Below are 23068 nucleotides of genomic sequence, written 5' to 3' on the forward strand. Positions count from 1 at the left end.
CTTTCTTTGTCTTTACAGGTGCTGCTGAAGACTGGATTCCAGGATGGTAAGCCTTTGTTCCCTTAGGCCCAGGATCAGAAGCAGAAGACACGATGAGCGTTCTGCTGCAGAGAATGCAGAATAACACAAAGCAAGATTCATCCATCGGGTGTGGTTTAAACAGCCTCCTGTAGTGCTTAGGTCTCTCCTTCCACAGCCACGCCTAGGTAAGAAAAGAGTTCCTGCTTTCCAGAAGAGTTCCAGTGTTCTGAACCTAGGGAGTGGCTCCTGCCCCACCCAACAGGAAAAGTAGTCCCAAACAGAAGAGGATCAGGGGTTCAACTGGCAGGTAAGTAAGCAGCATGGTCTGCTGCAGGTAAGTCCACCCAAGCATTATGAGCCTGGCGCTTCCAGCGCTGGGACTGGGCATCTTTATGAGCCTGGTGCCACTGGCGCCAGGACAGGGTCCAAAAGGTCCCAATTGGGACTGGCTGGCACTCGGAACCGGGGTTATGGGTCTGCTTCCAAGGGAGTCGGGCAAGTCCTGATCTTTTGGAAGCAGAGATCATGACAGCACCCCCCCTCAAGGCCCCTCCCAAACCGGGCTTCTCCGGGGGTTTGGGCTTGTTAGGAAATGTTCGAGGAAATCTTTTGATTAGACGAGGCGCGTGGACATATTCTGCAGGTTCCCAGGATCTTTCTTGGGGACCGTAGCCTTTCCAGTCAATCAGGTAAAATAGTTTAGATTTGGAGATCTTGGAATCCAGGATGCTTTTGACTTCAAACTCGAGTTCTCCATCAACTAGAATATGTTTTGGAGATGTAGTTAGTCGGGTTTGAGGTTGCACGGGTTTTAATAGAGAGACGTGGAAGACCGGATGTATCTTCATTTGAGGGGGCAAGTCCAACTTGACCGCTACTGGATTTACTATGGTCGTGATGGAATAGGGACCAAGGTATCTTGGGTTGAATGTGCGTGGTCCTTTTAGAGGTAAATATTTGGTGGATAACCAGACTTGATCTCCTACTTGATATTGGGGGGCTTCCTTCCGATGTTGGTCTGCTCCTTTCTTGTATTGTTCTTTAGCCCTTTGAAGGTGAGAAACGGCTGGCACTCGGAACCGGGGTTATGGGTCTGCTTTCAAGGGAGTCGGGCAAGTCCTGATCTTTTGGAAGCAGAGCTCATGACACCCTTCCCCTCCCACCCTCCCCCCTTCCCCTTTCCCCTCTTCCTTCCTTTTTTGTTTATCCTCCTCTTCTTCTCTCCTGTTGTTTGTCCCCTTTTTGTCTCTCTTTTCCTTCCTCCCCCCCTCCTCAGACCCCTAACCACCCCCACACCTTCTTTCCCCTTTGTTTGGGGTTATTTGTCTAAGTTTTTAGCCACCTTCCAAGTGGCAATGCTCTAGCCCAATAAGAGAGTGCATCACTCTCCAGATAGCATTGAATAGCTATGTAACAGGATCTCGAGCTGGTTCCTGGAAGCACCAGTCTGCAACATTGTGATTAGAGGTTCACTTATGCCCTCTTTGCAATGTTTTCTTGTGTCTCCTACTCCAGGATCCCCATACAGCCTGCCATTGCTGCCCTATTAAGAGGACAGACATTAATAACTATCATATGAAGATGCAGTGTGTCCTGAAGAAGATGGTCCATAACCACTGAAAAACCATCGAAACCAGTCGACCTGACCTGTTGTGGCTCCACCACAACATCTTACGATATCCCCAAGACCAACAGGGGGTTTTGCACAAAATCAAACTCTCAACCCAGACAGCATGGGTTTCCAGCACACCCCATAGCCAGTGGGACTGTGCGTTTTTAGAAGAAAAACTTTATTAAACATGACCTCCTTTTTGGGCAACCACCCATTTGCAAAGAGCTCTTGAGACACCAGGGTGAATAAATCATAAAGTAAAAATTCCTGATGCCTCCTATTTGCACATGTTAACCAAAGTTCCTTGCTTTTTGACTACGAGATCTGATCCCCCTCCCGTACTCATCCACTACACTGTTGGTTGTCCCCCCTTCATCTTTTAGGCTGTTGGTGACAACACTACATGCAGTATAAATATCACCGCAGACACACAGTTGAACTTAGTTCTTTTTCGCTCTCCCTCCCAGACAGGCACTATACCTACTGCTGTCTGTGGTTAGACAACCCACCAAACACACCCACTTTTTTCCATCTTTGGCAGGGTTCGGGTGTCTCACCAGAGGGCCAGATCAGCTTTTCTATCTTGTGTCCAATGATTAGGACCACCTCCTAATTACCACAACCACCCCTCTCGTCTTGCCTTGACCTGCAAGCAGACAAATATTTTTCCCCAGTGAACCGTCTTTTGTGTATCAGTATGCCCTTACGGTTTGGGAAGGCAGTTGCTACCCCGGCTTTATAAGCCTTAATAGACCCTGTTGTTATTTTCGGACTACTCCAATGGCCTGTTCCCAATTTTCTGTGAACATGCACTCTTCCCTCTGCAACTCTGCCAGACCTGTACTGTGTGGAATATTCTTTGGCCTTGATGCAGGGTCTGTCACTCAGACTGTGCTGATGGCGCAAGCTCACAGTGGCCATGAGTGTTCATTCATGGACCATGTGCATTCCAAGCACACCCCTATGGGTCCGGGGCAAGCCCCTCATCCGACTCCATCTGCGATATTTACTCCTTCTCGTGGTATTTCATCATCCCTTTCCTGCTCACTCAGGGTCAGTTGATCGTCATGACCATTTGTTTGGGGTTCTCATCTGTGTTGAGCGGATGCTTCCCTCTGGTACAGCTTCCCTGCCTCTATGCAACTGGTGTTGTGGGTTCTCCGGGTCTGGGGGCACTTCTGATGCTTCCTCATGTGTTATGCTTTCTGTCCTCCTCTTCCCTGCTGTAGTCCCAGATTACTGTGAGAATACAATTGACACCACCCACACTGTCTGCTACAACAGGGTACTCTGAGTGACCATTCTGACCCATGCACTGCCTCCAAGCCATCCCCCGCCTTTGGGTTTGGGGTTCACTGTATCCCTACAACCCACTGCCAACACTTTGGACATGATGACTGCACTTGCCCTTACACTGCCATCATGAAATTACATTGTAATTACTGGTTTTGTCGTTTTATTGACAGTTGAGTCCCTACACATGTATTGCACTGCACCCGCACACTTCTGAGCCCTGTTTCACCCTTCAACATGCCTATTCACTTGTGTGGTGTCAATGTGACCTAGCATTAATGTATCGATCGGCCTCCCGTCACTGTATTTCAACATCCTAGCACTGTTGCATCCTGTGACGCATGTGTGTTTTCCATACTGATTTCCATGTACTGTCTGATGACATGCATTTTACATGGATCATGGACAGTTGTAATTCACTCCCATCTGGGGCTGCTTGACAGTTCTGCCATGGCTATGCTATGTGCCATCTCTGTGCTGGCATCTGTCATGTTTGTTGAAGGTCCATGCCAGTCACAGGCTTGTGTGTGATGCAGGTGCTATGCACCATGGAGCGCATGTGTTGTTTTGCCATTTTGCCTTCATCCGTGTCTGCTTTCAGGGCCCCCTTCCACTTCATTGGTACTGCGTGCATGCCTGAGTTTGTGTCATGTTGACATGTCTGATTCATGTGTTGGATGTGAACATTGTAATACCTATGTGTGTGGCCTATGCTGTTAACATGTGTGGTCATGTCTTCTTTTTGATTTTGTGAAGGTGATGAGGCACTGGAAGCAGTGGAGGAGGAGGAGATGGCACAGGGGGAGGAGTATTCAGATCCCAACAGGCACCAATGGAGGACGTGGGGTGGTAGCGCATGAGAATCCATTGGTGCTACAGACCATCCTGTCCACTGGTGTCTCTGAGTACACCTCTGAGGAACTCTTTGCCTTTGGTGCGGAATCGGATATGGAACCATATGTCCCGTAGCAGATGAGTGATTCAGGCATGGATGCTGTTCTGTCAAACACACCTGCACTGGGGGTTGACCCCTCACGGGCCCATTCATTGTTGAATGTTTGCCTGTGGCGGTTACGGATGCAGGGTCACACTCCACACTATTTGCTCCTGTTCCTGGGGCAGCAGATCAAAGGAGAAATGCAGTCCTGCAGCCACAGGCAGCGCCATCACAGCAAGGACCATGTCTCCTTAGGCCTGAGAGGTGTAGTGTCCGGCAACGCGGTGGCCGTGCGCCACTGGGTAATACTGTGTGGGAGAATTCCATGTATGCCATTGCACAGCAACAGGGGGCATCATGTGAGATGATGGCTCAGGCCGTGGAAAGGGCGGCCACTTCCATTCTCTCCCCCGAAAGGCAGATGGAGCTCCATCAGCAGGCAACGCGGTCCACGTGCCACTCACACAGGCAAGACATGTTGGTGGCCAACAGGGACCGACAGGCTGAACTGGGGGCTCTGCACACAGCCATGGCTGCAGAGGCACAGGCCCACAGGGATGCCCTGTGGGAAGACAACACCTCCCTCAGAGCTACTCTGGGTGCACTTGAGATGGCCAAGAGTAGACGGGCGGAACAGCAGATGGAGCAGCTGACACACAACATCTCAGCTGAGCTCCAGGCAACCCATGAGGAGATCCATGCGTCACGTGAGGGCTTGCAGGTGGAAGTCCGTGCAACACGTGAGGCCTTGCAGGTGGAACTCCATGCTACACGTGAGGTGCTGCATGGGGACCTCCGGACCATCATCCTGCAGAACCAAACCTTTTAGACCTGCATGCTTGCTGCCATGGAGGAGCATGCCAGGGCTATGCGTGGTCAGCCTCCCGTACCATGCACACCTTCTCATATTGCACCAGAGGGTGACGACAGCGATGGCAGTTCTCCCACTATAGGCTAGCCGTGCAGCCCATGAGCCCATAGAGATTATTTTTTTCACAACATCCTCCCTCCTGGGTGGCCCCCCCACCCCCCAGGGCACCCACCCTGGTCAACCATGGCCATTTTATATTTTATTTTCTTTTTATTTTATTTATTTCAGTTTTTTGTCTATTGTGCATTCATGTAACAGTGTGTTGCTTTGTGTGGCATCTGAAGGCATCCACTGTGTGTTCTGGCTGGGCCCATACAGGCTTGTCTCGTGTTTGTGTTTGAGACTTGGGGTCCAGGCACATATACCAATCCTGCTTCCCCTTTCCATGGGCTTGCAAGGAGGGCACCGTGTGACAGTAACTTACACAGAGGCATTGGGCTTCCATCAGTTGTGTGGCCAGTCTGAAGTTCAAACTGTGTATACACCCCTATTGGGGATTCATGATGGTTTCTCCAGTGCATCGTTGACATGTATTTTCGTTCGAATATTGCTAATTGTGCAATTTACATGTTGCATCTTCATGTATTACCTTTCATGTCTCCATTATTGATGCACTTCATGCTGAATGCGGTACCCTGCCACATTTAGCTAGCAGCAACACACTGAAGATGGGAGGGATCCATGTGGTAGCTTTATCACATTGAGAAACTTGTGCTATTGTGATTGGTCACTGTCTGATGTTGCCACTGTTGCGTCCTGTGTTCATGATTTGTTATGCTGGTAAGTATATGTTCATGTGTACGGTTTGATATTGATGTGTCAGAGGGAATTGTATCTGGCCTGTTTCCATTTGTCACGGTGCACTTTGTGACATTTGTGTCATGTGTTGTGCATTTATTTTGTTGCTTTCACATTGCATGCCATGGCATGGTGTGTCGGACGGGTGACATGGGGTTTGGGTCAGTTTAGGAGACATACCAGTATTTGGATGTTCGGTTTTGCAAGGGGGTAGTGGATTATGCACCATGAACATAACATTGTCTCGGGAGGATAGCTCAGGGGCAACGTGCTTGCCTTGGAAGCAAGACAACGTGGAACAACACAGGTTTGATACCCAGGTCCACGCTTAGAAATCTATGGGTATTAAGCGCGTTATAAATAACCAATCATATCATATCATGAATGTGTGCCTTTTGGACACACAGGATTGGGTTTGGTCAAGTAGCTAGGGATGCACACAATGTAGCACTTCCAAGGACACATTATTAGGGTGGTAAGGTTGTAACAGTTGACTGTCCCTTTGACATCATCGATTGTCTCATGGTATGCACCAGGCCTGTGTGCACTCCGCACTGGTGGGATTTTAAGTGAAAAATGTAGCCACAAGATGGGTACGGGCTGCCTCGCCACGTGCCCTTTCCCCTCCCATGCGCAGCAGCAATGCATGTGATTGGGATGTGGGGGCACCACCATGTCCACCGGTATGCCCAGCCGTGTTGCAACATAGTGCATATAGTAGCTGTCCACCAGAGTGGTCAAGGGAGTAAAAACGTGATTTGAGCACTCTGAATGTGCGCTCTACTATGGCCCTAGTTGCAATATGGGCTGCATTGTATCTTACCTGGGGTGGTGTAGTGGGGTTCCATTTTGGCATCATCATGTAGATGCTCAGAGTGTAGGTACTGACCCATGTGGAGGTGATAATGGTTGTCATTAGTTGGGTTTGTCTATTTGTCTGTGTGTGACATGCATGCATGTGCACAGCCATTTGTACTCACGAATGAGCCATGTGTCACCATGCCTCCCAGCTTCCAGGTCCCGGTTTAGGGGTGACATTCTGAATATGAATCTATCATGGGTGGACCCTGGATAGTTTGCGTAGACAGGGGTGATGATTCCTTTGGCATTGCATGCGACCTGCATGTTGATGGAATGCCAGTGCTTGCAGTTGTGATAGATGTTCTCAGTGGCCCTAGGTGGATGTAGGGCATGGGTTCAATCAATGGTACAAAGGTGCATTGTGGAAGTGTGCCACCCCGTAAAAGTCCTGGACCACGACCTGCCTTTCTGCGGGTGTTCTGGCCATGTATATGTGCCTGCGGACTGAGGGGCGTGCAGTCATGATTGCCAACACCTGGTGTAGGCAGCGTGACTGCGTGGGCTGCGAGACACCATCAACTATGGCAGTTGTCCGCTGAAATGACCCAGTGAACAAAAAATGCAGGACATTGGAGCACCTTTTCCAAGGGGCTCAGTGCTTGGGAGCACAGGGTAGGTGATGTGAGGACATCCTCCCACTCAGTGACCAGGTCTAGGATATGAGGTGGAAACCTATACCACAGTCCTGGTCATCAGGCATCCCAAAAAGGCTGGTCCTGGGTAAAAAAGATGAGGGGCCTGGCTATCCTCCTCCTCCTCCTCCTGCAGTGTCCCACGATCACTGCTGCGAGGAATGGTACATTCATCATAGCTGTATATGTGCATTTGTTGTTTGTGCGCACTTTTATGCTGAGCGGGGGTGCTTATGCCAGCTTTCGCCTGGCGTACGTGTTTCCGGCTTTGCACATCTTTTGGCAGGCACGGGTTTGCCCTATTCGATTTAATGAATACGTGTTGTTAGCACGCGTGTGGGCATTGCGAGGATTTCGCAGCAGTACGTCCCACGTAACACCCACATTTTTGCGTGTTCCGCCCCCTTTTTAGGTGTGTGCTCTGAACGGTGTGCGCCTTTGCTGGCCGTCTTGCACAGAGCGTTCCTGATGGCGCAAAGACATATAGGACCTGCGCGTATTCTGCGCAGTTCGCAGGTAAGCTACACGAAGTGTGTTCCATGAATAGGGGAATGGGCGCTTGCATGCATTTCGCACGCGTGCGCTGCGATTTTCACGCTTGCGCCCCTGTTTTTGGCACACATTTATTCCATGAATTACCCTGAAAATGTTTTGAAAAATGTGTGTAGATTCATGAAATGGCACCACATTTATAAGCCTTTACAATATTTTGGGACCCCCCTCTAATTTAGCCCCCTTTTGACAGAATCCCACCAAACTTTGCAAAACCATTCAGAATCAGGTCTAGAAAGATGCAGTTTCATCGAGTTGCGCCAAAGTTATAAGCCATCCAAAAGGCATACATGTCCTTGAACATCTGAAGTGTTCACAATCATCATAGAACTGTACCCAAACATCCGGGCTGTTTGCGGAAATCAGGGGTGGGGGGTGAAAACACCTGTTTTTTGGCTTCTTACGGCCATATCCCATCCCATCCTCATCACCCATCACCTCCCCAGAGATTGTTTGATAAGTTTGATAAGTTCAATGTTGTGTTTTTAAATATGTTTTTATTGCGGTGTCCGTGAATCCAACATGGTGGGTGTTTCCAAAAATCTGACACATTTCACACTTTTCACCATCCAATCATTGGGCAAGTCCAATGTCTGCAGACATCACGTCGCCCTCTAGGCCAATCGGATGCCCGTCCGCGGACCGAATAAGAAAGTGGGTCAGCGGACAGAACCCAGATATCACTAATTTTTTTAACCTGCTTTTAGCCCGTTTGAAAGAAAGCTACAGGATGGATTCACACCAAATATACAAAAGCACGCTTTCGGGACGAAGCCGCTGCTTCTGCTGCAAATTTGGTGAAAATCCATCCAGTGGTTTAGGCTGTAGGTGCGAGAAAATCTTTTTTTCCATTACGTCCAAGGAAAAATAAAATGTGAGACCCCACTTACCAAACTTACCGAAAATATTCAAAGCGAGCCATATACTGTTTTTGCAAAGAATGGTAAGGGTTCATCAAAGGGAAGTGAAGTTATAAGCCACCCAAAAGTGCTCTTCATATGAGTTCAGCAACTTAGCCATAACTACACGGCCGCTATCGCAGGCCATGTAATACATACATATTATTTTAGGGGTAGACCACAGGGGTAGCCACGGAGACCTCTGGGGTCGCAGTTGTGACACGGGTGACCCCCAAATGACGTCCCTGCGGGGACTCTTTCTACAAGCTGCACACAGAACTCTGCAGCAGACCCAGTAACCCCCTAATGTATATATAACTGGGAATGGAACAACTCATTGGCCAATTTGAATTTTACTGTTTTTTAAAAGTGAGTGGATTTATTTAAATTGTAGATTCATTATATTTCACACTCATTTTTGTATAACCTTATTTTCTTTTTAATGCAAGGTATACAAATGTGAACATGTCTGTTAAATCATTCTTTTATTTACAAAGGCGACACTCATTTTAAAAGTTGCTTAGTTACGTCTTAATTGTGTTTTTAGTTTATGAAAATGAATTTGATTTTTAGTCCTCGGAAACTTGTCAGGCACCTAAAATATTGGTTTTGGACTCGTTAGCCACCACCATCCCCAATGACTTCTCCCACGTAAAGCACTACCTGTCCGTTTTAGTCATATCTCCAATCTGCATGTCCTCCTTACTTTTTGTCTTAAAAATATATGTGAACTGTGTTTCATGCTTGTTTCCACCTGCTTCTAAGAGCTTTAGCCATCAGGATGGTTATTGATTAAAAGTATATTTGTTCTAATAGACATTAGAATTTCGGTTAAAAGGTTCCCATAAATGTTGCCAATGATAACTCCAGGCACACGATATAATGAATTACTTGCTCTGTGTCTCTTAGCTAATACATTAGCTTTTGTATATAACTGACCATTTCAAGATGGTCATCTGCATTTTACAGCCTAAAGTTAAAATCACATGGATAATCACATGTCTAACCTGGGGATGGTAATGGAGATAAAAGATGCCCTGCATTACACTTTTGCAAATTTCGCCTGAGGAAATCCCCGAGCTAGGGACGGAACACGTGGCAGTTTCTTTAAGCGTCCAAGGACAGTTCTTCATGTTTGTAAGTCCATGCTGACTTGCTTTAATATAACATTTTGCACATGTGAGTTGTATTTTGCACAATAAATCTTTTTTTTTGTGCATGTGACACCAGACCGAGTGCCCTTTATTTTGAGTAACACATGTATGCTGAATTGCCAAGGAGGTGTAGGCAATAGCTGAGAGTTACTTAGTTTTGCAAATTAAATGGTCTTCCCACGACCGATTGAAAGAGCACACGCTGAAGTTAGACCATTAGAGCCAAGTCACACATTCCACAATGCCACTTAGTAGCCATGGCTGGAAGTTCACCTCCAGTTCTGAGCCACAACAGCAAGGCATCACGGGGATGTAAATTAGCTTAAATGCAAACCTTTTTCTACAGGAAATTGTCTTTGTCTAATTGGGCAGTGATACTTTATACATAGCTTAATCAACCCAAAACAGGCATTTGCAAGGCTGCCAGGACAACTACATACCTGGTCAACCTTATTAGGGATAATCAGTGCAGTATACTCCTGACAGCCTTGTGATTGGAGCATTTGGTCATGTTTTCACAACACTAAGAAAGTTATGACGGGTATAAAAAAAACTTTGAAAAAACCTCTTTCACCTGAAATGTGAATGTAGGAAAGTTCATTTGAGCCAAATCACATATTCCACAAGGCGACCTAGTAGCCATAATTAGCTCAAACTCAAACATTTTTCTCAAACTGACTTTATCTAAGAAGGCAGTGTGTAATACCAAACTTTAAACATTAAAATAAATTAGGCAACTTGGTACAGCATATTAATATATTGATCTCAAGGGGCACCACGTAGAGGTGTGCCTATCACTGCAGACTGGTGTTAGGCATACCTCTATGTGGTGTCACAGAGATCAGCATATTAATATGCTGTACCAAGTTGCCTAATTTATTTGTATGTATAAAGTCTGAAAACTGTGGCATACTGAACCTGCAGAGAGGCTGAGGATTGTACTGCCAGGAGTTGATGAACTTTGATGAACTTTTAAAACCTGCTTCTTGTAGAAGAGACCCCACTGTCGGGCCCCCGGCAGAAGCCAAATACAGAGGCTATTTCTCCAGCCTCCTTGTTGTTGAGTTTTCTTAAGTAGTAGGGCCAGTTAGCTGAATAGGATTTGGATTTAAGGCAGTTTCTTCTGGGACACTGGACGAGCAAAATTAGTTTTAGTTTGCTAGGCAGGGAACTTCTCTCGTAGCAGTAGGGCTAGATAGGCACTTTATTTTAATTTTACTAAACCCCCTTGAAACATGTCAGTAACTAGTCAGACTTCTTCTGGTGTACCACAAAATCATCAAACTCCTTCCTGCTCTGTATGACTACCACTTCAACAACCTCCTCCTTTTGACTTCATTCTGCCCAATCTTGGGGTCTTTGTTCTACCACCTCATGGTGACTTCTTCCTACTACCTTCTGATATCCTCCCCAATCGCCTCCTGATGTCTCTTTCCAAACCCTGTATTTCTCACACCTGCCACCTCTTGATGTTTCTTCTCTCCCATTTGGCTCTGGTCACCTACGGAATGTCTTCTCTCTCTCATAACTATTTCCACAGTATAACTCACATGAAACTCCTGCTGCAACCTCCTGCTAAAGCCCACACCATCACTTTTTGGGATGTCACTTTTATAATTTGGTATCTCATCACCGAGGCCAGTCTTAGTGGACGGATCTGCACCTGTGTATCATTGTGATTACTACTGGATGGTTGATTACAGTGGGAGTGCTTTTCCCTCATAGGTGTTGAATATGGCTCAGCGCAAGATTCACATGTTGGCTAGACCATGGCTTTAAAAATGCTGGTCAGCCACTTTGGATTCCTTCTTGGTGTGAGCTTGTGCAAATTTGTCTGCAGATCTTGACGGACCACATTCATGGGCCTGAGTAGAGCTGAATTGTCAGTGGGACCCACGAAGAGTAGTGAAGTGCCTGAGTGTTATGATAACTTCAAGTAAGGTCAGCATCTGTCTGGTGCAAAGCTTCCCCAGGAGGGGTTGCACTGTTCTATGGGATGTTGCAGGTCTTTTGTAAAGGCCATTAATGGGCCAGTGGATTTTTGCTCCAGCAAGTAGCTGTTCCCTGCCCAGTGGCAGGAGTTAATTGAAGGCAACCAGGGGATCCTACCCATGTTGGTCCCGGGACAATCACCCAATAACTAAGTGGAGTCCCCAGCCTCCATGATTACCCCACTAGAAATCCCCATTATAAGTATTTGGACTTTGTAACAATGTACAAACGTAAACTGTAAAAATACAGCATTAAACAAAAGGAGTTGCCCCAAATTTAGTCCTATCACCTACAAGTGGAAAGTAGGCTTTCCTTATTTTTTATTATAAATAAAGAAAAACGTGGGGCACAATATTTCACCCTTGTTCTCTGCTATTCATTGAATACAGGATACAGGCATTCTGTCCTTTTACAGTCTTATTTTATTTTCTGTCAAGATACTCCTATTTTCTCAATACAAGAGTCACAATGCTGGATTAGATTCAATTGAACAACCGCTAGGTCTCCGAGTCTAGTTAAACAGCACGATTATTGAGGGTGAAACTGTCTCATTAAGTCAGTGTTCAGATAGTTAAGTATTCGGTTTATGGGGGAACCCATTCCAAGCACTTTAGTATGATGAGCAAGAGTGCATCAAGGTTTTGTCAGCTGTGTGTGGTTTTTTACGTTATTACATTAGCACAGTAAGCTGATCTGTCAAGCGCTTTGGCATGTCAAAAAAAGGTCACTGGTCACCTGCCGTGAGCCACAATGCGGTGCATTTAAGACTAACTTTATATTGTTGTGGTATACCGGTGAAGTGGCAAAAACGACTGGCGCAGTCAGTAAGCTACTTTCCAGGCTACATTCATGGGCACAATCTATCCACAAAGCGGGCTGCCATCTTTGACCGTTTTTCTCAATCAGAGCACCAAGCAGCTTTGGTGAGCCTGGTTCCCATGGGAGTAAATAGATAAAGCCGTATTAAGCGTTGGAGGCAAACAGCTTAGTGGCAATGCCACGACACTTGTGGCAGTTGCAAACCTGCTCAGTTACAGTTCGAAAGGACAAGTCAGAGCAAGCAGTGGTGGCTGTTGATATTTTTTTTTAAGTGAGGGAAGTAAATATTTTCCACAAATTGGCCCAAGCAAGTGCATAGTAAAATCAATCCATTTTGTTAGTTTTTTTGGTTGGTTCTGGATACCCCCATACTCACCCTACAATTCTTTTTTAGTAATACAGTAGGTTGAAATGGTGCATTTGATAACACAAATATGAATCAAAATAGGGAAAATATACATTTGGTTCCATAGAGGAGCACATGAAAAACTCCAATAGATGCCAGGTCATCAATAGCACACATGAGCATTTTGCAACACATTTTCATACAATGAAGTCAGTCGTCTCTCTGTTTTGGTACCTGCAGCTGCATTTTGCAACACATTTTCAGACTTGAGGTCTTCCCTCCTTTGTGGCACCTGTATTTCTTTGCAAAATATGAGAAAGCTGGTACTTGTTCTCGTCAGGGAACCATGCATGGGAAATGGAGTTCCTGCAACAGAAAGAGGCTGTACTTTCTGCATGTGCTGTGCCACAGATGATCTCAAGAACACACCAATTCTCAGAGACAATTCTAGGGTCTTTATTAAAGAGATTGAAAAGAGGTTTGTGAAGGGCTATCCATCTCTTTCTCGTCTAGTGCAGACATTTCCCTCCCTCAACCCAAGGTTGGTCTCTAGAGATTGGTAACCCCTACTGTCTAATATTCTGCCTGCCTGATGGCGATGGCCTAAGGATGAACACCCTTTCTAAATATCTCTCTATGGATACAATCTACATGGTCCCTAACCGTCCCACAATATAATCCACTATAAGAATATGTGCCTTGTGTACTCCTCTCCCTTATGTTCTACCCTTCCTTTCCATTCCATTCCTTCTACTCTCCTCCCTTTCTTACACCCACCACATTGTCTTTCCATATCGCTCTTCTCAACTCTCCCTCCAAAGTTCTCTCTCTCCCTCTACTTCCCCCTGCTCTCTACCACTACTCTGCCCTCTTCACACCACTACTACTGTCCTCCCTCCACATGACTAATATTCTCCTCATGCCAGACTACTACTCTCTCCTAGCCACGCCACTAGTACCCCCTCCAACCTCACACCCCTTTTAATGTAGCAGATGCATGCCCCACGACTGTGTGCCACCCTGTTTCACCCATGATGCTAATCCCCTACGTAAGGCTATAAATTCCCTCCTGTGTTTTTGTATAAAGGGGCTGTCTCTGTGAGATGCAACATAGCAATCCACAATCAACTTATCTAACTTAAATGTAATAAATATGATACCATGATCCCCAAGTCGTATCCCATAATGTTGGTTACTTATTACCAAATACCCCCGCAAATGTAAGAGATGCTAGATGACTCGATTGTTATGATGCAAAGCTTATGGACTGCATGCTCACTTGATTTTAGTTCTGTGTATACTCGCAAATGTATTCAGATATTATAAGATTCTCATGTATAATATAAATGGTGCAGCCACGAGACTAATGTAAATAAAAGCCATTCTGTAGCACAGGTAACCACGGTATACGCGATAATAAGTAAATATGTTCAATGGTTCACGCATAATTCCACTGATCAAACTGGGCCAACTTGAAAGAGCCAAAGGGCCGTGTCTCCCTGTGTCCAGCAGCGCCGCACATGAACGGCGCACAGCGCCCACCTGTTTCTCCTTTCCTCGTGACAGTGCTGCTACCGGAGACCCATGTCTCAACTAATGCCTTAATGCAACAACTTTATCTTCGCCCTCTATTTCAAGGCCCACACAGAATGTCACCGCCCTGCCCCTTGACAAAAGATGACCCTCTACCTTTCCTCCTTTTCAGGTGTACAAGGCAAATGTATGTATAGAAAAATGTGAAATATATGATTCCCCTCCTACTGTCAGAATGCCAATGATGATTTTATGAGTGTCCTTTTATTGCATACTTTGAAGTGGTGACTAGATTAGAGAGTTAGTATCAATCACTCCATCCGGGGCCCCATAACGTTCACCTCGCACTGACCAGCCCGGCTGAAGCATGTGATGTCCGCCTTCCCGCCAAGCAACTATTCACTCATCTGGAGGCGGCGCCTACACAGCTATACTGGATTTGGGACTCTACCAATGAGACTGTGATTATTGTAACCCATGTAGTGATGTCATTTATGATGCTGTAACCCTTTTTAAAGTATTGTTGGGCAGAGCACTCTCAGAGTTTGCAGAGTTCTCTGCTTGCTCTATTTTGTTTTTAGATAAACTTTACTCTTACTTTCACCCGCACTTGGTCTTGGTCTCATTCCTCCTGGGGTGTGTCCATTATTGACTCCCATTGGGGAGTTTTGAATGCATTTTGGGGGATTCTCACCTTCACTACCTACAGTCATTCCTTTCACTCTCTCAGTCACCTTCTCATGCACTCCCTACTCTTGTGGTCTCGCTCTTACTCACATCGAAGTACCACATTCTCCATTCTCCCACCAACCAATACCTTACTTTGCACACTCCTTATGCAATCTTCCTCCATGCTCCTTTGCTTGATCTATGGTCCTCCTTTTCCTCTTTTGACCTCACCTGAACAAACAGCACCCTCTCATTTTGGGTACACCGTTTTATCATGTCCTTTATCACTTCATTGGCTCCCATCTTCCTCGCATATTTCCCTGGGCCAACCTTTCCTTTCCACAGGGGAGGTGTTACAGGTAAGCAAACCCAGGGAGGTTTAAGGCCTACTCCCTTACCGTACTCCAGTCTACCTGAATTCTGAAATGTTGGCCTGCTACAATTACAATAAATGTCTAAGATCGTGTTAGGGCCTATTGGAGAGTTTAGTATGCCAGTTTGATTTAGGGAGCTCTCTGCAGTCCTGCTACAGATCAGGAAACTGTCTCCACCCGAATTGTGAACAGCACTGGGATTGCCAGTTTGGAGTGTGGACCACTTCACCTGCTCACTGAAGTGAAGTTAATTAACTCACACTAGTCTATTTTGCATACTATGGTTGATCTGCTGGTCTGCTATGTAGACTGCTTTGTGGTTCTGCAATTCCTAGCTGTCTTTCTCCCAGTCAGGCTACGGATCGTTCTTCCATGTTGGGCATGCAGGATGCTGAAGTCTGATGGGACAAGAAAGACACTGTTTAGCAGTGTGCAGTACAGGCATGGGACAAGAATATGTGCTAATAATTTCATGCAAAGAGACACAAGTAGAAGGAACAAAGACTGGGGCCCTTCCAAATCCAACACACCGCATCTGGGGCAGGACTGATTCTGGTGAAAACCCTGTTAGCCCTCCCACCCCAGGCCGAGAGCAGTCCCCATCCAGCCTGCCTTTGTGAATTTACTCTTTGTATTGGTTACTATTGGTTACTAGCGGCTGAAAATAACCAAGTTGCCTCCCTGGCAGTGCTGCAGAGTAAATCAAATTAAGGTGCTGGGTGTCCAATTCCAATGCCTCAATGGGGTTGGGGTGATTGTGTCATCCAGTATGTGAATTACAGATTTTGCACTAAGCCTACTGTCTATGACATTGTGTTGTCGAATTTTAGGTACATGGTTTCTGCTGTACGCTCGCTGGTGGGTAATATCGAGCTGTCCCTCTCTGCAGAAAGTGCTTGCTGGTGAGAGTTCTGGCACCTTAGCAGGCACCTGAGGGATCATGTTACGCTGGAGGCTCGTTTTATGTTATTTTGATGGAATTGGGATGGCAGTTCTGAATTAGACTTTGACCTCCCTTTTCCTCTAAACCTCAGTACTATTGTGCTAAATTAAGTACTATTGCAGCAAGTAGCATCTGTTTGGGTGACATTAAATGTCAGGGATGTGGATCGGAATCTGGGTACTTTGGCACCTGGCTCTTCCCCCTTTTGGCATTGGCTTCTTCAGCCCGCCCGAGATGCAGAATTTGGGGATTCAGGCTGGTGGGCAGGATTGCTTTTCAAATATTTTTGAGGATCCAGCTTCTGGGTAGGAGGTTTTCACTGCAGCCACCTTCTCCAGAGGGCATTCAAACCCCTGTGGCCATTGGTCTATTTGGGGGAAGGGGTGCATGGTGTTGGGAGCCACAACCTATTTTTCATGCATGTTTTGAGGGATTGCCACCATGGTGCTCATTAATCTCCCTAGGTCCTGCCAGCCTTTTGAAGTTCTTTTGGTTCCCCTTGTCCCAGGGTAGTATGGAGCAACACTTGGATTACTGCAAGCTAGTAATTGGTAAGGATACTCTCGGATAGGGGGTTGTTCTAGATGCCTATTCCTGATCGTTTGGCTCTGGGGAATAGAATTCTGGTTGTTGCCATTTTGTGTTGAAGGGTGGGCTGGGCCATCAGTATTTCCCAATGTGATGCTTGGGGTGAATCGAGTTGGAAGTTCACAGGGCATGCCTTCTTTCCTGATCTTTTTCCTGGAACTCTCTGGTAGTTCCTGCGTTGGATTGTCGAGTGGAAGGTCCCTTGGCTTCCCATAAGTAATCCTGCTGAGCATCCAGGATACGCGTATATCGACTGCATCTAGGTTTTAGCCCTTCTCTAGTTGGTCTCTGTGCTGGGGTGTCCATCACGCTCCCTATTATCTCCTTGGGAGGAGTGGCTTGTGACTCTCGGTGGGATGGCCACTGTGCCTACAGGAGGTTATTCTTGTTCACTCAAAGTATGTGCCGTCCGACGTTTGATGTACTTTATAGAGTTAGTACTGTGATAAGGAAGGAGGGCATGGAGGTAATGCTCTGATTACTTACCAGTAATGTTCATTACTCCTAGTCCTATTCTTCCTCATCACAGTACTGATACTCACCCCTCCAACCCCAGTGATAAGAGTGTCCTAGTTTCATTGATATAGGCAGAGGGAATATGGGGCAGGTTAGGTGTTTTATACCCCGTGCAGTAAGGGGGAGGGGCTAACGAAAAGCACAAAAAGATACTAGCATAAAGGGTTCTGTCAGAAGGCAGAGCTCCTTCATAGAGTTAGTACTGTGAAGAGGAAGGGTAGGACGAGGAGCAATGAAGATCACTGGTAATTAAACAGAGCAATTTGAGTCGCATGATATATACTATGTATCTCAGGGTGCAAATGTAGACCTGCATACCAAAAGGCCCTATGTCAGTCAGGAGATGCTTATCCAGTTGCAATGTTTTACTTCATGTTCTGGATTGTGTATTTCTGGATGTGTAACAAGAAAAGCAAAACAAAAGTCTCACAATGCAAAGAAAAAACAAGGCTGGGCATCTCCTGGATGACATATACAACATGTTGGCATGTATTGGCCTGACACTCTCAACACCTCCAATCTTGATAGAAAAGCATGAATAACATCAAAACAAGCTGCCAGATAATGGCGTTCTATCCCTTTTGGGTCGGGTCTAATACATCCAGTTCATAGTATGTTTAGCCTATCAACCAATGGAGACAAGAAGACTGCCACTGGGACTCCCAGTTTCCCAGTCCTTAGCTTTAATTTACTAATGCAAGTGTATTCTGGGAGTTGCAGTCTTCGATGAAGAAATGAGGCTCATGCACCCAATGCCAATGAACGGTGAAAGGAAATGTGAGGCAGGAGTTGATAATGGTGCCCCACTGACTTGGAGACATCTGGTCACGTGATAAGCATACCGTTCGGGTGATTCCAATTGCACAAGGGAACTGGTGTGTCTTCGTTTCAGTTGGCATTTAAATGTTATGTTCAAAGTTTGTTTTACACATGGCTTTCCATAGACCCCAACAAAAAAAACAAGTGGTTAAACAAATATTTTAAAACTGTCCAATTTGATTATCCAGATTTTTGGCATACACACACCTCGCCCCTCCCTGGATTTCTTTGGATATGCCCGCTGATACAAAACATGCATACATGCCAACATTCCCTATTGCAGTCAAGATCTTAGACCAGCCCTAGTTTTAGCCTTGACTTCTGGGACTTGTAGTCCTGGTTTCCCCCATTGTAAATCCCAGAATGCAAAGTTAAACCCAGGGTTGACTAGCATCCCCCGACTGCAATGGGGCATATAGGTGCATGCCCAAACACAAAACAATACATGGCTAGTGACAAGTACCATTCGGCCGGTCTTACAACACAGGAGGGACAACCGAGGAAGATGACAATCGAAGACGCATGCAGTGCCATTACACTGCACAATACCAACATGTGCAGAACACACAGACAGCACATTACAACATATGGACATGATGGAACGCATCCAAGCCAATATGCACAACACACCAGGGCAACATGCGGGGCCAGCCCCGTGCATCGGCCGTCTGTACTGTAGCCGAGGGAGGGCCCATGCTCATGTATTCGGAGCCACACGCATTGCATCGCAGAGGAGGGGGGAGAAGGGCATTCAGAATGGGGTCTGCCTGTCCCAGCGTGGCCTTGCAGTTTCCTTCCATTGTGTTGTGACATCTGGAGACAAATAACTTCCACTGGGGCCTCATAAATACCGACTAATTGTCACTCCTATTTGGTGGAGCACTGAAACTGAAAGCCATTTATAAGCGATAGTTTGTTTAATCAACCATTGTTTTAGCCAAAAGTTACTAATATTTTGGTGATACGGAAAGAAAAAGGAGTATTTGTATTCTGAAATCACACATAAAGCAACAGTAAGTCGCCCAAATGCCCTCTTCCAAGATTACCAACATAAAAGTCACACAAAATGTTTGTGGTTATTTGACACACAAAAAAGTCCTTTTTCTAAAAAAAAATGTCACAATATCATAACATCATATATGAAGCATGCCTTTGTCAGACATCGAATACCAACCAGTGTTACCTTCTCACAGATGTTCTCTTGCTGTGAGTCAGCCTTGAAAGTATGTTCACGAAACCCAGAGTCCATGTTTTTTAGAGACTTCCATTCAAGGTGGGGGCAAATAACGGTACCGTTGTAATCTTGTAGCTTAACATATTTCTACATAGATTTACATATTCTTAAGAGTACTTTATCATGATGTGTACTATATGCACGTCATGTTTATAAAAACGGTTTTGTTGGAAGCAAATATGGGATGGGTGGGGGCGAAGGAGTTGGCAAGCGAGTCATTATGATGTGCCAAGGATGTGGGAAGAGAGGCGGTTGCTGACTCCTGGAGACTGGAGAGATTACTTTCCCTGGCCATAGCCCTGTGCTAATGTTTTAACATTTGAGGTACTGTGAAGTTGCTTACTCCCACTGCGTCAAGGCCGTTCTTTAGGCTCTATTGCAATCGCACAAGAAGGCACTCCTACAGTTTGGGCATTCTGCCCTGTTTGCCCCAGGCCCAATCCCTGCCCTGTCGTCCTTGGAACCTGCCATCAAGGCAAGAGACAAAGATATGTAGGCTAGCTCACCTTAAGTTTTTTTTTTTTTTAAACGTGTTTATTTTTTGTTCGATACACAAGAGAGCATACAACATAACAAAGGTTTTGCAAATTATTAAGCCCAATCAGTCCCTTTTCTTTCGGCTAGCCTTCCCACCTCATCCCGCCAACCCTCAGTCCTCACCCAATTCTTGGTCGTCTGCTCGCCGTTCCATGCCTGTGTCCTCTGCCGATAAGGCGTTTGCCACCGCACGTGGCTTAAATGTTAGAGCCGGATAGCTCTCGTCGTAGTCTATTAACTCACCTTAAGTTTTGAAAAGAATATTTAAGCATTGCCTCGATATTTATTTCTTATGACAGGGAAAATAATCATCAGCTGTAGCTTGTGAATTAAACGCATTACGCGAATTTGGGCAAAATGTCCAAATATACAGACCATAAAAATAAAAGCAATCATGAAACTGCTGCAAAAGGAACACTTAACTCCAGTTAGCAAATCAGAATCGCGTTTTTTTTGCACTGCATTCCACAGTCAGTTGTTTTCAAGCAAAAGTTGCAAAAAGACCAGATACAAACAAAATGTCTACCAATAGCAGGTTGGAAGTTGTGTCCAATTGCCCCAGTTGCAGATTGGTCTCAAATCCCGGCTTCACAACTAAAGCAAAGTGTGTTCTCTGGGGCAAATTGTTTGATCTCACTGACGGTCTAATGCCAAAATGAAACGTCCCTCAAACTGATTCAGCTCACATGATAAGCCATATATCTAATAACAGTGACTGTTCATGTTGTAGACAGCACAAAGTTTTCTCTTTGGCAACTTCTTTAAATGTAACTGCCTATGATGTCACCAAGTATTAAAGACACATTCTGTGAAGACATTTTCTGTGATGTCACTACATATTAGGAGACCCCGCAAATCTTTTGTCACCCAGACCCCACAAATCCTAGGGCAGGCCGTGAAAACAAGAAAAAAAGAATAATAAACAACATTAAGAAAACACCTAAGAGAAATGTCCAGACATGCATAACAGGGCTCTCAAGTTTCTCCATACCATGCATGAGAAAGGCATCAAGTCTGTTTTTCCCCATGGAATTCGGGGAATTGTAGTTTTTTAATTTTTTAGGAATACAAGTGTCAGAGTTCAAACAATAAGACTAGATGACCTTGACAACTTGGGCGTGAACGCGGCATAAAAGACAAAGACCTGAAACACCCACAGACAATAGGAAACACACTAGCTTTACACACTCAGTGCATCAAATCAATGCCTTGGTTAAAGTGTTATGAAGCAGCAGTGTGGGGTTTAATTTGCAGTGGGGTGGCCTTTGAATTTGGGAAATAGATGATTTGGACTGAGGGTCTGACCCTAACGTTGTTATTGACAGCTTCTGCAGACTTTCCATTTCATGCTTAGTAACCTTACATTCTTGCAAAACGTGTTCTATACATTATGCCATAGAAACCATTTGTGGTTGGTAAAATAGAATTTTCACAAGAGATGTAATTGTATGCATCTTCATTTGCCTACTGTGACTTGTAGTTTTGTTTTGCGCATTACATGTATGAACCAACGCATCGTTGAATGCAAGCTGCATATAGCCCCAAAGCCTGGCCTGACTGATAACATCACACAGGGCAAGGGTCCAACTGGCAGCTGGGTATCGAATATCAAACACAACCCGTGATGTTAAATGCATGCCTTAAACAGAGATCGGGCGCATGACAAGGCTGAGTCCACACCTAACAAAAAAGAAATGATAAATATATAACAGTGACCAAGTCTTATCTGTCACCGAGCACCAGACGTGCGGGGTCCACATGACTAAAGTGACTACATAACATCAGGTCACTGGACAGCACTTTTCCACTCCTAACATTTTATTTATAATGTTAAATAATTCTGGATATTATAGTATTGGTTAACTTCAATTAAACTGATTGAATGTAAGCTTTTAAACAGGTAAGTCCATGACTGGAGCCTCCATGCCCCAATAGCCTAGGGTGATTCCGTCATCGCACTGGTCAAATGTGAGCTTAATGGCAAATAGGAAAAAAAGCAGCATACTCACTCATTCGCAGGCGTAAATTAAGCCAGCCCCGCGGAGGAGACCCGTACTTGTTCATTTCTCGAGTCCTTGCGTTGCTCCCGTGACAGTGAAGGGAACGTGGGACGCAAACTACAGTGGCCGGTTTGGTCCAACCGTCAGGGGCATCTTAGTAGTTACTTCAGAACTGTGGGAAGTCAGGCGGCAGGCAACTCTTGCAAACTGCTGCTTCTCCACCCCTTTGAAAAGCAACAACGCAGGTGTTTCGGAGGCTTCTCAAAATAAACACATACGAGGCTTGGGCGTGTGTTTGGATAGTCCAACACCTCCAATTCATAGTTCCAATATTCCAACGGCTTGCAGAATTCCCTCGTTGCTGCAGAGGATTAAAGGGTTAATGCAAAGAATACTCTCCTGCGGTGTTGCGAGAAAATTCCCACTTTTCGCGGCCTCTGGCGTGTGACTGAAAAGCTACCGCTGGGCTTCACTCTTCCCCACACACATTCTTTCCTTTTATGCGTCCTCTGCGTGGATATCCTTTCCAGGCGCTTGCATGGGAGTGGAGTTTTGGTAGTTGTATTGCCGTTGCCCCATTGCTGCTTCTGTCACCACCGCATGCATGCAGCCGCCGTCGGATATTCCCAGACTCTTGTAGCAGCTCGAACCACAGTCCACTGAGCAAAGCAGTGGCACGGGGAGTTCCCATGGCAACGAGGCTCCATCATTGTCCGGGCCATCTCGTGCAGCCCCAGAGCACACCGCGGCCAAAGGATTCCTTACCTTCTGAAAGTGAACGTGTATTTATTTTCTGTCCTTCATTCTTTACTAACATATTTGCCTTGAAACGGCTGCCCGAGCGCGCCCGGTCCTTTGCTTTCTTTTGCACGTTCCCTGAGCAGCTGCACAGATGGCCCCCACATTTGTTCAAGCCACTGTTCAGGGTGGACTGTCAGCCAAATCTCTACGCGCCTGCCAATCCCAGCCATATGGGACGAATTAAGGTTGGATGTGTTCAAGGTTTAAATATTAAAAAGACAACGTTCCGCCCCCTTATACACAGTCTGGGCTTGCTAACTAGCAACA

The 23068-nt window shown here is 45.7% G+C and overlaps 1 protein-coding gene across 1 annotated transcript in view; it reads right to left on the reverse strand.

Moving 5' to 3' along the window:
• The window catches only part of PLEKHG5 (pleckstrin homology and RhoGEF domain containing G5), a 1536154-nt gene extending 1513286 nt beyond the window's left edge, over positions 1-22868 (reverse strand). Inside the window, exon 1 of the mRNA XM_069610302.1 lies at positions 22010-22868. Coding sequence (XP_069466403.1) covers positions 22010-22064 — 55 coding nt within the window. The 5' untranslated portion in view covers positions 22065-22868. The remainder of the gene's footprint in view (positions 1-22009) is intronic.
• Between the last annotated feature and the right edge of the window lie 200 nt (positions 22869-23068).

This window comes from Ambystoma mexicanum, chromosome 8, assembly GCF_040938575.1.
Source record: "Ambystoma mexicanum isolate Mex_15411 chromosome 8, UKY_AmexF1_1, whole genome shotgun sequence".
Lineage (NCBI taxonomy): Eukaryota > Metazoa > Chordata > Amphibia > Caudata > Ambystomatidae > Ambystoma > Ambystoma mexicanum.